At 40.0% G+C, this 16,006-nt stretch overlaps 1 protein-coding gene across 2 annotated transcripts; it reads left to right on the top strand.

Annotated features, from left to right (window-relative positions):
* The first annotated feature begins 103 nt into the window (after positions 1-103).
* Positions 104-15,086, top strand: TUBE1 (tubulin epsilon 1). Of its 2 annotated transcripts, XM_040983911.1 has the most exons (12): positions 104-180; positions 471-544; positions 907-959; positions 3,020-3,077; positions 5,045-5,160; positions 6,913-7,034; positions 9,756-9,943; positions 10,170-10,345; positions 11,796-11,936; positions 13,036-13,176; positions 13,742-13,916; positions 14,230-15,086. In XM_040983911.1, the coding sequence occupies exons 1-12, from the start codon at positions 156-158 to the stop codon at positions 14,386-14,388; spliced, it is 1,428 nt and encodes a 475-aa protein (XP_040839845.1). In that variant the 5' UTR covers positions 104-155; the 3' UTR covers positions 14,389-15,086. The 2 variants fall into 2 exon arrangements, with proteins under 2 accessions (XP_040839845.1, XP_040839844.1); XM_040983910.1 differs by lacking the exon at positions 104-180 and having other exon boundaries at positions 197-544.
* Positions 15,087-16,006: the final 920 nt, after the last annotated feature.

The following is a 16,006-nucleotide window of genomic DNA, read 5'->3' as shown; positions in this document are numbered from 1 at the left end:
GCGCGACACTTCTGACGAAAAACCTCTGCCGGAACCATGTGAGTGCTTAACGACGTCCGCGGCTTGCGGCAGCTGCGTGACTTACGGCCGTTCCCTAGGGGATCCCCGCCGGTGAACCGGCTAGTAGCTACTCGGGACTGCTGCAGGCAGGCGGAATGACCCAGTCGGTGGTCGTGCAGGGTGAGCTGCCCAGGGCGGCTGCAGGCCGAGGGAATGACCCGGTCGGTGGTCGTGCAGGGTGAGCTGCCCAGGGCGGCTGCAGGTCGGGAGAATGACCCGGTCGGTGGTCGTGCAGGGTGAGCTGCCCAGGGCGGCTGCAGGTCGGGGGAATGACCCAGTCGGTGGTCCTACAGGATAAGCTGCCCAGGTCGGCTCCTGGTTAGGCGAAATGGCCCAGTCAGCAGTCCTACAGGGTGAGCTGAGCTTGTGTCTTACTGTCCGTTCTCTTCCTCCTGCTCTCCTGCGGTCAGTCGGTCAGTGCGGGAACCAGATCGGCTGCTGCTTCTGGGACCTGGTGCTGAGGGAGCACGCCGCGGTCAACCAGGTACCGACACCCTGCTGCCCGGAGCCCCCCACACCCCTCATCCCCCTGCAGCAGATCAGCAGGAGAGCCCCGTGCCTGCGCCCTGAGGGACGGATACAAGCCGTGTTAACAGAGACGCTGGTCTCAACAGTTGTCCTGCTTCTCTTGTGCCCCGGTTTTACAATCTTGGGGGGGGGGGGAGTCCTTAGCACCCCTTACTGAACTGGAAGACTGGAATAAATCAGGGCAGGCTCCTGGTTGTCAGAGCCACAGCTTAGCTGGTCCAGGATGTGGGGTTATTAAAATTGAAAGGATTTGGAGAAAACTCGCAAAATTGAAGTGCTGTAAATAGATGTGGTTTCCTTTGCTTTCTTTCTTTTTAGAAAGGAATTTACGATGAGGCGCTCAGCAGCTTCTTTAGAAACGTGGACACCAGGTAAAGTGAAACAAAATTGTCCTGAGGGCACTTTTTATATCAGTAGATTAGGACGGAATGCATCAAAGAACAGGGAAAAGTTGATAGCTAGGAAGTTCTCTGGGTTTTGGTTTCTTTTTTTCTTTTTGGTTTTCTCATTGAAGGCGTCTTTATTCTCCTTTCACATTAATAGTACATTATTTTAAGAGCAGGGTAACCGGTTTTGTTTTCAGGCTATTTTAAGGTACAGAAAGAACCTGTAATGAGACTTCTTTAAACGTATGCTCTCACTAAAGAAAATGATTACATTTTCCCTGATGGTGTTTGGATTTCCTGACACTAATTGTGATCAAGGACATTTGCTCTAAGTGTAAAATATGCTTTCAAAAGAGAAACAGTTGTCAAAGTACTTTGTGTAATAAAAGCTATGTGTATCTGAAAGAATAAATTGACATTCAGATTCTGTCTGCAAACTTTCCATGTGAAATCATTAGGTTTATGTTTTCAAAATACTTCCTGAAACTGATGAGCTTGAGCTAAAATATATGTGTATATATGCCCACATATATACCTACTAGCAGGCCTTACTATAACCTAGTTGTAGTTTGAATTAGATGGCTGGTGAAGACGAGGAAGGTTATTTTCTGGAAGGGTAATTAATCGTCACCTTTTGGTGGATTCCATGGTCTTATGATGAAGCTTGCAAATTCATAAACCTTGTTGTTGGTACTCTGAAAATGGGTCCAGTGTGCTGCAATACTGTCAGGTTAAGCAAACTCAAATGGGATTCAAAAGCAGAAAGTCTATCAGTTGGCAGTGGAGACGCTAATTCGTAAAGACAAGACAGTCGTGTAGCCTTGTGAGAAGTCTACCTGAACAGCTGTGTTCTAACCAGAAGGCTGCTTATGGACTGTGGGGTCCAGGCCAGGTGCTAGCTGGCGGCTCTTGAGAGCCACCCCTTTGCTAAATTGAGATTCAGCCTGGCATCTTTTCTTAATAAACAGGCATTACATACCTAGACTCTGAACTGTTCTATTTTACGTTTGAAGCTGAGAACATTGTTTTCCTCATGCAGATGGAGTAAGAAGGAGAGTGGCGTCTCGCTCTTCTTCCCGTGTCCTGGCAACACTTGTCGCTGTTTGACAAGTAAACAGGAACACTGTATGGATATATTTTTCCAAGTCATCATACCTCTGTAGTGCTATGATAATTTACGTACAGCAGAGATTGCCAGATCTTTTCCATAAAAGGCCAGATAGTACATATTTTAGATTTTATGATTCATCTTCCTGTAGCATGAATAGGTTTATTTGAATAAAACTTTATTTAGGAAATCGGTAATTGATTGCCTTGGGTCTGAAGACTGAAGTTTATCAACCCCAGTGTATGAAACATCTCTTCTCAGCTTTCTTTCATGTGTTTTATCTTCTGGTTAACCCTTAGATTGTGTTGGCTCAAAAATTTCATAAAAGTGATCATTTGTAACTTACTTGCAACATGAAATTGTAGAAACAGCCTTAGATAATCAATGCTGTTTAACTGTCATATCAGCCATGCATATTTTTGGCTGCAGTAGGAAACCTCATTAAGGTTGACATAAGCATTAAAAGCATCCATTCAGCTCGCAGGCCAAGAAATCTGGAAATCAGATGGTCCAGGTTAGGCAGGAGCTGTGTATCCAAGACCAAGATACTGGATTTTGTCCCACTATCCTTCATGTACTGGCTAGTTTTCTTCATGTTTATTATTCCATGATTATAAAATGGTAGTCTACACCCCAGGAATCACCTCCAGATATATGTTTTATCCAGGAAAAAGAAAGATTGACATCAGTTGTCTCTGATCCTTTATATCGCAAAAGATTTCCAGAATACTTGCCTTTATACTCGTGGCTAGAACTGCATTAAATGGCCAGCCCTAACAAAGACAGACAGCGATCAGTGTCTCCCTCTTCCAGCCTAATAGGAGGTATGCGGGAGCCAAGGAGGTAAGGAATGGCAGATGGAAGTTAACCTTATTGCCCAATAGCACTATTAGCCGTGGACAGTCTTATGACTTTTTCTCATTTTCTTATCTTTCAGGGTGGCTGGTGATGGTGGCGATATTTCCAAGGGGAAAATAAGTTCTTTAAAAGCTCGAGTAAGATATACACTTGGATGCTTACATTGATTGAGTTCTTAAAATACCTATACTTAAGCTTCTATAATGTGTCAATGGAAATAACTTCTCTGGGCCCGGCGCGCTGGCGCAAGTGGTTAAAGGTCCTCGCCTTGCACCCCCGGGATCCCATATGGGCGCCGGTTCTAATCCCGGCAGCCCCGCTTCCCTTCCAGCTCCCTGCTTGTGGCCTGGGAAAGCAGTCGAGGACGGCCCAAAGCTTTGGGAACCTGCACCCGTGTGGGAGACCCGGAAGAGGCTCCTGGCTTCGGATCGGCATAGTATCCGCCCGTTGCGCTCACTTGGGGAGTGAAACATCGGACGGAAGATGTTCCTCTCTGTCTCTCCTCTCTGTATATCCGCCTTTCCAATGAAAAAATAATAAAAATAAATCTTTAAAAAAAAAAAAAAAAGAAATAACTTCTCAAAAAAACAATTTAAGCCACGTTTAATATAAAAATAGCTAGGCAGACACCTGTGTCCATCTGAAACACTATGACCATGTTTTCCCTCACTGTTTCAAGAACATTGATGTCTAAACAAGGATTCTTCTTAACTCTTAAGTCCCTGAAATACGTGTAAGTAGTCTTCAGAAAGGTCATCGGAAATGACATACTATGAAAAGACTGTGTTTTGATTTTCAAAAATTTCTTGCACTAAAGAAAGTTTATTTTACTTCTTGAAGGTCCCATGTACTAAGGCCCATTTTTCATTGAAAAATATTGCAAGTTTTATTTACATAAGATTGCTACTAATATGCATGATGGATTCAGCCATGTTATAATGATAAATGGCATAACCATCTAATCAAGAATACTCCCGAGTCAGTAGTCCATACCTGCAGTCTTAATCTCGTTGCGGCTTTTCTGTAGTTCTGCGCAATAAGCTGCTTTTTGCAATTGTTGATTAGTAGTCTGACTACAACAAAAAGGGCTATTTAAACGCTGGGGGAAGAAGATGCTAAGGGTCACACACACCTGTAACAGGAGCTGAAACACCAGAAGGCAGGGGTGTTGTAACACCTGGGAACCATGCTGTACCTGTGATCTGTCCTTAGGAAACGCAAGTTGGGGCAGAAACCATATGCTTTGGGGCCATTCAGATAACTGATTAACAGCATATTCCATGACCTTGCAGAGAGAAACTGACGTTTTCTAGACCACTCCCAATCTGAGCTCTTTCCCCGTCCCTTGTGTATGGGCAGGATAGGAAGTAGAGGAAAAGTCCATCCTTGTGTGTTGCTGTAGTCTGTGCTCTTTGCCTGAGAAAGTACTCTTCTGTTTCTCTTGAAGAACTCTTGGTGTCATGTGACTGTGATCATTGAGGAGTCCAGACTTGACAACATAACTTGGTGCTTAGAATGCTCTATGGCTAAATTCAATATACCTAAATTTGGCTACACTTCCTACCTGTGTATTTTTCTGGTTTTCCCAGAATTAATTTTATGTACTCTATTCTCTTCCTAGTACTAGAAGTTAACTCCATTGTCATTTTGTGTAATGAATGAGATCATAAATTACTTGGCAGGGGTGGCACCGTTGTCATTCTGACGTCTCCAGAGCCTTGACTTTGCAGATAATGACAAGTTTATGATTTGAATTGGCTGTGCATGGGATTAATAGAGCAGTGTGGTCGTTCTTGGTTAGCAAGTTCATGAGCTTACCCTTCATACTGAGAAGTTTTCAGGTTAAAGTTATTCCATCTAGATTTTTCAGTCTTTGGAAGTTGAGCTGGGGAGATTTTTTCAGATTCTTTTTTTCCTGTTTGTCATTTTGTAGTTGGGTAAAAGATGGTTTGATTGAGTTCTACCTTTCCAGCCAGATGAATTTTTTTTGTTTAATCATTATGTATATACATATACACACACATATTTATATGTAGCTTTTAACCTTAAATTCACTTGCAGAGTGAATACCGACAGGAAACTAAATTTTATTTCTCCTCCTCAGGCTGTCTTGATTGACATGGAAGAAGGAGTAGTGAATGAAATTTTGCAAGGACCATTGAGTGATGTGTTTGATAACAAGCAGCTCATCACTGATATTTCTGGCTCAGGAAATAATTGGTGAGAATATGCTGAATGTGAGACCTGAATGTCATCTGAATGAGCAAACTTTGCTTCATTGTGGTAGGTCCTGCTGACTCAAGGGCAAGATGTAGTCGCCACCCACAAGCTAGGCCTGGGTGTTGGGCAGTGCTTGGAAGCCACCCGTGCTTGTTTTTACTCATATACCTATTTCCTTCTAACATCTTTTAAGAAAAAGGTGAATCATGGAAGGTTTAAATGCTGAATTCCTCTTTGTAATTGATTCTTGAATCACACTTGGTAATGACAGAAGTTTTGAGTTCATTTATAAACTGTTAACCTTTCCTGAATTATTTGACTCAGTTTTTCCATTTGGTCAGATTTAGGTAGAATTGATAAAGAGATGAAAAACCACGCCACTATCCCAGCATTCAAGGAGAACTCTGGGCTGCTATAAGAATTCCTTTAAGAATGATTATCAAATGGCCCCTGTTCTGAAATGGGGAAAGGCTCCAACCATGGTCATCTCAGATTTCATATTGAGACTTTTTCTCCTACCAGATTAAAATGCAGTAGCTCCTTATTTGCAAGTCTTTTTATTTATTGTTGTAAGTATTTACAGCCAGCCCCTCACATTCATAATGTGAAGTGGGATATGCTTTTGCTAGAGCATAAATTTTAATCTTGATTTCAAGGAGACTACTTTGGGGAGAACATTAAATGACTTAATAAGGCCAGGCCATCTGACTAACCAACTGGCTTTTCTCTAAATGTTAGATAACTTATTATATGACTGGAAGCCAGGAAACCATTTCAGATATGCCATGTGGGTGGCAGGGATTGAATTACTTGAGTTGCTACCTGCTGCCTTCTCCCATCCCCCAAAACACTCACACACTCACTCCCTCCTTCCCTCCCTCCCCAGGAGAGCTGGAGTGGAGCTGTTAGGCAGGCATCGCAAATAGCAACTTAACCACTGGGCCAAATGCCTAGCCCACATTCTGCTTGGTTTTTGTTTTTTTCTTTTTTTTTTTTTAAGATTTATTTTATTTGTGTTTGAAAGGCAGAGTTAAAGAGAGGATAGGAGACAGATGGAAAGATCTTCCATCCTCTAGTTCACTCCCCAGATGGCTGCAATGGCCAGAGCTGAGCCAATCTGAAGCCAGGACCCTCTTCCACGTTTTCCACCTGGCTGCAGGGGCTCAAGGGCTTGAGCCATTCTGCACTGGTTTCCCAGGCCACAAGCAGGGAGCTGGATGGAAAGTGGAGCTGCTGGGACATGAACCAGCACCTGATGATGGCTCTGTAAACACCGGCCCCCCCATTCCACTTTTTAATATGCAAAAAGCACTCTAGTTCACAGTACACTTTAATTGGAGATTTAAAAAAAAAAAAAAAAAAGACAGCTGATACAACTGAAAGCTTGTTTTGTAATTGATCTCTAGAGGTTGCAAAGATAAATTTAGAAAAACTGTAGTTTCAGGTCAATAGTTTATGAGTTACTTTATCAGGACATTCGAGGAGTTTATAGAAATGAAGGATCTTCAAACACTTCTTGGAACATGCTTGTCATGGGAAATCTGAGCGTGTGTTTCAAAATGTTTTTGTATTAAAAAAAAACAAATTTCCCTCAGCTTTTTAAAGTAACTTCAAATGTTTGTTATCTGTAGGATATTAAGGATACATTAACATTGAAACAAGAATAGATTTCACCAAATTGTTCTTGAATGTTTTTTCCAGTTGAGTCAGAAATAAGTACAAGAATTTTTCTCAGACGTGTGTCGTTTTCAGGGCTGTGGGTCACAAAGTTTTTGGCCGCCTTTACCAAGAGCAGATCGTTGAGAAGCTCAGGAAGTCGGCCGAGCACTGCGACTGCCTACAGTGCTTCTTCATCATCCACTCCATGGGAGGAGGTAAGGTCACGCACCTGCTCACTAGGGCAGCCCAGCTGCAAGGCGGAACTCCCTTTGCGAACACAGATCTTGTTTTCAGACCTGTGCATGATAAAGACAGAGCTGTTTGGTGTGTTTGCATTTGAATTATGCGTAGACCATCAATTTTTCTTGAAGCTTTGTGAAATTGATTACATACTCTCTCCTCCCCCCTTTTTAATGTAAGCCCAGTTAACAGTCAAAAAAAAGTATGTTTTTTTTTCTCCTATTTTTGGTTTCTTTATAAAATTTCCAAGCAGATTTTAGAATATGTGAGCACCTGAGGAATGCGTACTTTCTGAGCAGTTTGCTCTGTGGTCCCTGATCCTAACTAGAGGAAAGTGTTGCTGCCGTGTTCACACGCGTGCCACCCTTTCTTTAACTGTCATCAATCCTCATCTCCAATAAGGGAAAAGAAGAGTAACAGACATTCTTCCAGCATGTTCCTTAAGATATTTCTAACATGATAATTGACTTGAACAAGAAGTGAATAACTTGCATTTCTTACATTTTCCTGGGAAGTCTGTACAGTTTGTACCTTGGAATTGAAATATCTTACTTCCTTATTGCATGAAATAGAAACAATATGATTTACTAACTTCAAAAAAAATTAGGAAGTTTTAAAAGGAAAAAAATTCTTGCAGTTTTGTTCTCTAAATTCAGATTAAGATTCCCTGCTTGCTGATATATATATGTGATTGATTTTTATGCATTCACAGTGTATTGCACAGACCTGTTCACCATTAAAGTATTTTAAAATTAGAGGCATAGTTGCATGCGACCATGCCTTGAGGAAACTGTCATAACCATCAAATTAAGAAACAAATTGTCTTTATGATAATATTATCCTGCAGGTTTAGCTTAAGTTTTCCAGAGAAAATACTTTGATTTGCATTTCACTATGGTGCCTGGTTTGTTTTGTTTTGGATTTTTTTTTTTTATGATTTACTTATTTTTATTAGAAAGGCACATTTACACAAAGAAGGAGACAGAAAGATCTTCCATTCGCTGGTTCATTCCCCAAGTGGCTGCAATGGCCAGAGCTGAGCCAATCTGAGGCCAGGAGCCAGGATCTTCTTCCAGGTCTCCCACTTGGGTGCAGGATCCCAAGGCTTTGGGCCATCTTCTACTGCTTTCACAGGCCATAGGCAGGGAGCTGGAGGGGAAATGGAGCAGCCAGGATATGAACCGACACCCATATGGGATCCTGGCGTATGCAAGGTGAGGACTTGAGCCACTAGGCTACGGTGCCAGGCCTGATGCCTGTTTTTAATTCTTTCATTACCCAAAACTTCAGGAAAAATATATTTTATTCATAATTCATTGAAAATGGCAAAAGGGCCTAGAGCAATGTCTCAGTGGCTAAGTCCTTACCTTGCATCTGCCAGGATCCCAGATGGGTGCTGGTTTGTATCCTGGATGTTCCACTTCCCATCCGGTTCCCACTTGTGGCCTGGAAAAGCAGTCGAGGACAGCCCTAAGCCTTGGGACTCTGCACCTGCATGGGAGACCCGGAAGAAGCTCCTGGCTCCTGGCTTCAGATTGGCTCAACTCTGGCCGTTGCAGCCACTTGGGGAGTGAGCCAGAGGGTAGAAGACCTTTCTCTCTGTAAACCTGCCTTTCCAATAAAAATAATTTTTTAAACAAAATGAAAGAAAATGGTAAAACATTCTTTAATACTGACAGCTAAAAATAAAGGTTTCTTTTCCACATCTAATCCCTAGCCCCTCATCTCATAGGTAATTAAATTTAAAAAGGTTTTGTGTCTATTTAGATATTTTATCTGCATACTACATTGTGTCTATATACTTTTACATTAAAAAAAGTCATATAATACATTTTCTTCTTTTTTCTACTTTATGTTTTTCTTGAGCATCTTCTTTGTCAGCTCTGTCCCACAGAATTCAATTTGATTTAGTAAGTGATGAAAATTTTTAAAATATAATTTCTTAAGTCCTTCCATTGATGAATGGTGTTTATGGTGTTTCCATGGTACAAACCATCTGACATGAACATCTGGTATATGAAGATCTTCGCAAAGTTCATGGAAAAATGTGTACGTTTAAGACTGGATTTTTTTTATACCAACACCAAAATAAGCACTTTAGTTTGGCTTCACATGAGCTTTTCGAAGCACCCTTGTGTATCTGTGTGTTTGTGCCACTGTTGGTGAGGCAGTAATCCTAAAAAGGAAGAGTAGAAACCAAAGGATATGTACATTTTCAATTTGATACTATATTATTCATGTTCATATATGAGATATGGATATTAATGTGCATATTTGGATATAAATACTCATTCCTGTAGCATTGTACCAATTCATAGTAGCACGTTGTATTAAAAGTTTCCATTTCCCTGTGCTGGCACCAACATTGTATGAAATGTGCATTTAATCATGTTCAAAATTAAATCTAGCTTTAATTTTTTTTTTCTTAACTAGAGAAAAAGATTGCCTTCACTTTTGTTTGCTGTTTCTACTTCTTTGATTCTTTGATTGTGAAAGAATAATTTCCTATGCATCTCCATTTCCATGTTTTAGTGTGTGTCCCTCATGTTGCCTTCATTTTATCTGCAGTTTCAATAATGTGTAATCATAGGAAATAAGAAGAAGATTATTGGTACAAATAAAGCATGAAATTCCAAGTTCCTTACAGTTGCTTTTGTTTTGTTTTGTTTTGTTTTGTTTGAAAATGTGATCTTTAGGAACTGGGTCTGGACTTGGCACATTTCTTTTAAAGGTGCTTGAAGATGAGTTCCCAGAAGTGTACAGATTTGTGACCTCAATTTATCCTTCCAACGAGGATGATGTCATAACTTCACCTTATAATAGCATCTTGGCCTTGAAGGAGCTCAACGAGCATGCTGACTGTGTGTTACCCATTGACAATCAGGTACAAATTCCTGTGGCAACTTTAGGGCAGGTTTTACAAACATCTGACCCTGTGTTAACATTTATGTATTTATTTGAAACTTACTCTTCACTCTTGAGCCTTCTCATCTAAGAGAAAACCGTAACTGTGAACCATTTTTTTCTTTCTCTCCTTTCTTTCCAAGTGGAATATCATCTATGTCCACCCTTCTTAATAGCTTCTCCCCCCGATATTTTTCATTCAAAAGTCATTATTTGACATCATTAGCAAAATTGACCTCGCGGTGAGTTCTGGAAAGTTGGGCGCAACTGTGAAGCCCAAGAGTGTGGTGACTTCCGGTGCTGAGGTTGTAAGGCAGCGGCACAAGAAGCCCTTTGACGCAATGAACAACATCGTGGCAAATTTGCTACTTAACCTGACAAGGTAATTCTGGCTCAAGACAGTTGAAAAGCTTCACCATGTGTGTGCCCATTCTTTGAGTTTTTGTAGCATTTTTAGGTGTTCCAAGTTGTGGGAGTTTCCATTGTTTTTATTTTGTCTCACCTCTTGGAGTAATCAGTCAGAATTTGACCTTTCTGTGACTCCAAGGCAGCATTTCCTTTAGTAAGTACATTCTGTGGAGTATTCCTGAGTGTTAAATGATGACAAATCTTGAGAAAGTCGGATTTCAGAAATACTTGATCATGATTATGCAGGGAAACAATTGTTTTATATGTCAAGCCAGCTAATCTATATCTCATTAACTAGTTCTAAATATTTCCATGACTGTTGTCAAAGATTTCTTTAGCATTACTATATTCTCGGTCATAAGATGCACTAAAAAGATCATTAAGATATTTTGTTCCTGGAATAATTAAAATCATGAATTTATATGTGTTTGTCAGTATCTTTTTATTCAGCTTTTTGTTATTGTTGTTGTTGAGTATCGCTGTCCAGCAGCAATGAGACTTGGTGGACAGGAGCCTATAATAACACGTGTGGACTCTGACTAATGGTCCTTTGCCGTAGTTTATTAGTGGCATCAGACTTTATAGAGGGTCATATAGGATAAGGGAGGAGGTATTGAGCTTATCTACAGAACCCATCAATTGTTTCTATACCCTTGTTTGGAACTCTTTTGATTTGTATATCCCACCAAGTGCTGTCCACTCAGTTGTTCTCATACAGATGATATCCAATCAGTTATACAAAAGATATCCATTCGGTTGTTCGCATACAAATGTTATCCTATCAATTGTAACCCTGTGCTTGTTGACCCTCCAGGGTCACAATGTCCTTCTACAGTTAAGATTTACTACTTATTTACTTATTTGAAGTTCTGAGTCGGACAGAGACTGATCTTGCACCCACTCTTTCACTCCCCACAAGGGCACAAAAGCCAAGGATGAGTCAGGCCAAAGCCAGGAGCTGCTTCCAGGTCTCCTACATAGATGGTGGGGCCCCAAGTACTTGAACCATCTTCTGCTGCTTTCTCAGACCATTTAGCAGGGAACTGGATCAGAAGTAGAGCAATCAGGCCTTGAGCCCGTGTCCATAAGGGATGCTGGTGTCACAGGTGGCAGCTTTACATACTGTGCCACAGTATCAGCCCCTACGATCTTTCTTACATGATATTTTATATGTGTAATGAGCAAGCATAATAGTAGATTGTTACACTTTTAATAATCCAGAAATAACTGCTACAAATGTTGTGTGTTGTATTTTAATTATCTTTAAGCATGATTGTTATACTAAATGTCATTAATGCAGAAAAGCAAGCATATATTCTGCATTGAAAAAGCATATGCAAAATAAAATTGAGAACATACCTGCTAAATAAGTTAAGCCACATTCAAAGTATTTAAAAGTTTTTTCTCATTCTTGTAATGTTTAGCTCGGCACGATTTGAAGGATCTCTTAATATGGACCTTAATGAAATCAGCATGAATTTAGTTCCTTTTCCTCAACTTCATTATCTTGTATCAAGCCTAACCCCTCTGTATACCCTCGCAGATGTTAACATTCCCCCTCGAAGGTAAGGCATGATTGAATTCTGATTTCTTGAGAACTTGGATTACATTACCAAAAAAAAAGATAAAAGAGCTTACAATAACTAATTATATCTTTATTTGCGCAGAAACTGTAAAATTTTGGTAATAGCAACCATTTTTCAGTGAAATGAATGCTTGTTGGAAGTAACTTTAAAAATGTAATAAACTGAAATTTAATCTAGTAGTTAAATTTTTAGGTTTGTGAAGATGTAATCGTTACAGTTCAGCTGTGATTGTTATTAAATGATTTGAGTCCTTTGAGATTGCACAGTTGTATGTCTGATCGCTAATTCTGTCACTTAACAATGAGAGTTTGACTTTTCTCCTCTGTAACACTAGCAGTACCAGCTCCTACACTTGTTAGGTAGATTAAATACATTTTTAAGTTTCTATCACACGCAAACCAGTACTGTAGAAAGCTCAGATATCACTCGATAGGACTCTAATTACATATTTCCAGATACCTTATTTCCTTTAACTATTTGATGTCATTTTGAAACATCGAGTTTTTATCAACTTACTTAAAAGATGTAATGTTGAAAGAAACTCTTGTCATTTGCAGTGACAGCAGGAGACAATCCTGCCGGACTCTGTAAGTAGTGTGTGTAAATGCATAAGTGCAAGCTAAGGATGCCTTTCTGTAGATCAGGTTTGGCAAGGGAACAGCTGTATGATTCAGGAATTTCACAGGTGATAGCAACATACTTTGAGTCGGAGGCAGTTGATGAGTTGTTCCAGCTAATAAGTAGGACTCCTTTGTGCGGGCATCCTGTGACCATAGCAGCAGGGAATATGGCGATCACTAAATGTTCACTGGTATCCACACAGCATATTAAATGTTAGTATATTTAAGTGGAGTTGTATATCTTTAGCGTGGACACAGGAATGAAAATTGGTGCCAAAATACTTTTTATATAATAGTGTCATTCAGGCATTTTTCTATTTTTATGTATTCTAGTTAATACTAGTTAGATAGTGTAAATTCTGTTTGTAAAGGGTAGATGACTACCCTTTCATTTTATCATTATACATGTAAGAAATAAGTAACTTTTTAAGTTAATGGTATCTATTTCCTTGTTCTAGGCTGGACCAGATGTTTTCAGACGCATTTAGTAAAGATCACCAGCTTCTACGGGCTGATCCAAAACACGGTCTCTACCTCGCCTGCGCCCTCATGGTCAGAGGAAATGTGCAGATTTCAGATCTTCGCAGGAACATCGAAAGGTTTGGTTGCTCAAGATCATCTAGGTGCACAGCTTGCAAGATGTGGCACAGTAGTTAAGGCTGCTTCTCTTCCAGTGCTAGCATCACCACTTACTACAGCATGACCCTGAGCAAGCCACTTGGCCCTCTGTGCCTTGTTTCCTTCCGTTATAAAATAAGGAAGGTTTTCATTCATTATTATTAAATGAAAATTGGGATGACTTACCACCCCCCCAAAAGTGTTCAGAAAATTGTAGCTGATGTTGCTGCTGTTGTAATTACTGCATCTACTACTGTTCCTCTTCTGTTGTTTATATTGTTACTGTTTACCCACAATCTCTCTTTATGAAACCTACTTTATGGAATTACAGAGAAACAATCATAATACTCTCATTTCTTGTACTCAGAGTTGTTGTGTTGCTAGCTTTTTAAATTACCCTCTCAGCCAATTCAATGTTATGTTACCAAACATCTCTGCACTATCGGTCTATGCTGTGATGCTGTTAGCAAGCAATTAGAATGCCATAGCATGGCAGGCAGTTGTGGCACCTTACTTGGTTCTTACCTTTGCATTTTTGCTCTTCAGATTAAAGCCTTCTCTGCAGTTTGTGTCCTGGAATCAGGAAGGTTGGAAGACCAGCCTGTGCTCAGTGCCTCCTGTGGGCCATTCCCATTCGTTGTTAGCTTTAGCCAATAACACCTGTGTGAAGCCCACCTTCCTGGAACTGAAAGCACGGTTCCTGAGGCTGTATAAGAAAAAGGTAATCCTAGACCTTTGCGATTGCATGTGTTGATTTTGGCAATTTGGGTGTATTCTTAAGAATCACTTAATTATAAATCAAGGTGATGTCAATCATGACGTTAGTTGTACTGATTGTAACTCAAGGGGAGAGGTTTACTCCTGTTACCTTGACTCTTGAAGCGAGCTTGAAGATTCAGGTAGAATGTTCAATTTGACACAAATTCTCTTTCCCACTGTAAAGTTTTATTAAACCTGTACATAACATAACCTTGTAGAACAGTTTTGTGTATCGAAGTTCCCACCTTGATCAACGCTACCTGATTTGTTGGCAGGCTCACCTTCATCACTATCTGCAAGTTGACGGGATGGAGGAGGACTGCTTTACAGAAGCCATGTCATCTTTGTCCACGCTTATAGAGGAATACGACAAACTGGACGCCACAAAAGGCGTGCCTGTGCAGGACGTGCCTAGACTAAGTGTGGCTGTCTGAAAAAAAGAACCCCAAACACAACTTTTTTTGAATTTCATAGTGTTCTGTCACATTTGTGTGGTTCTGAAAGCCCAGTTTGTTTCTCAGAGTTCTACGTGTTTTTGTCTGGCACAGTAATGATACCAGTGAGGGTAATCAGTGAAGTTGTTACCATATCTTCAGACATCAGTCTTCAAAAAGTGCCCCTGTCTGAAAGAAGAATGTGTTAACACTTATTTACAGCTTCTAATTTGGGCATTTATACACTAGCTATAACTTTGTACTTACTTATAATTTATTGTATGATTTGTATTTTTATATTTAAATTCTCATTCTTTATAATGCAGGGACACAGGGGTGGGAAGCATACAGCATGGGCACTTGAGGCCCATGCAATCATTTGATCTGGCTCTGCGAAGGCAATCACTGGCGGGGCTCAAAAGTCCATAAATCCACAGCAAGCTAACTTAAGTTTTATATGACCCACAAATGTTGTTACAAATATCCAAAGGGCCTTAGGCAGGAAAAGCTTCCCTAGCTTGGTGGAAGGACTCAGGGTTGGTAGTTCCATGTAACATCCACTAGCCTTACGAATAAGCTTTCTTAAAACTGCTAAGGAGGCTTTATTTATTCTTTGGGTAACAGCGTGTTTGCACTCAAAAGAAACACAGTTTGTACACTTAACATGTATTAAATTTTCAAGTATAATTTTTGGTCAAGTCAGTTGGTTTTATAATAAATATCCATGATTTAAACAGTGGCACTTGTTTCATTGTTTGGCATGTCATCATCTGTACACGTGAACAGATAGTCCTAAGCTTGACGTATTCTGCCAAACTTGGCAGTAAATGGCTATAATAATCTAATGACATTCTACTTAACTTATTTTTGAGAGTTTTTTATTTGAAAGTCACAATTACAGAAAGAGGGAGAGTCAGAGAGATATTCTAACTGCTGGTTAACTCCCCAAACGGCAGCTGTGGCTACAGCTGGGCTGGTCAAAAGCTGGGAGCTGGGAGCTTCATCTGGTTCTGCCAGTTGGGTACAGGAGCCCAAGAACTCAGGCCATCTTCCACTGCTTTTCCAGGCCATTACCAGGTAGCTGGATCAGAAGTGGAGCTTACAAGAAGCTAGCACCATAAGCATATCAGCCCCAATATCAATTTATTTTTAATCATAATTTATATTTCATATCGATGGCTGATTTACCATGACAGGAAGTCATTTCAGGTATGCTTTTTTAGTATCTTGTAAAGTTTTTTTTTCCTTTGCAGAGTAATAATATTGTTTGTCTTAGAAATTCATTTTTTACAGTATTTAATATGAAAATTTTCTAGATTATAGTTATTAATAATAGCTATAGATGTTCCATTTTCTCTTCAAAAGAAAACCGATTTGCAGTAGAACAATAGAAATTATGCATATATTTACGGGTCAGACGTTTGTGTTTAAGACTTACTCCAGCGTCTTACTGTGATTCCCATCACCTGATGGGAGTGTAGATTACATGGTCAGGTGTAGGTAGCACAAGTCAAATGCAACATGCTTTGCTTTATACCCATATGCAGCAGTGTGTTCTACACTATTTTATAAAAGTTCTCTTACACAGTTTTTCATTATATTAGGGGTGCTTAGATGG

Source organism: Ochotona curzoniae, unplaced genomic scaffold (assembly GCF_017591425.1).
Source record: "Ochotona curzoniae isolate NIBS_2020 unplaced genomic scaffold, NIBS_Ocur_1.0 contig_3819, whole genome shotgun sequence".
NCBI classification, from domain to species: domain Eukaryota; kingdom Metazoa; phylum Chordata; class Mammalia; order Lagomorpha; family Ochotonidae; genus Ochotona; species Ochotona curzoniae.
The sequence above is the reverse complement of the archived record's forward strand: the minus strand, read 5'-3'. Positions and strand labels throughout refer to the sequence as shown.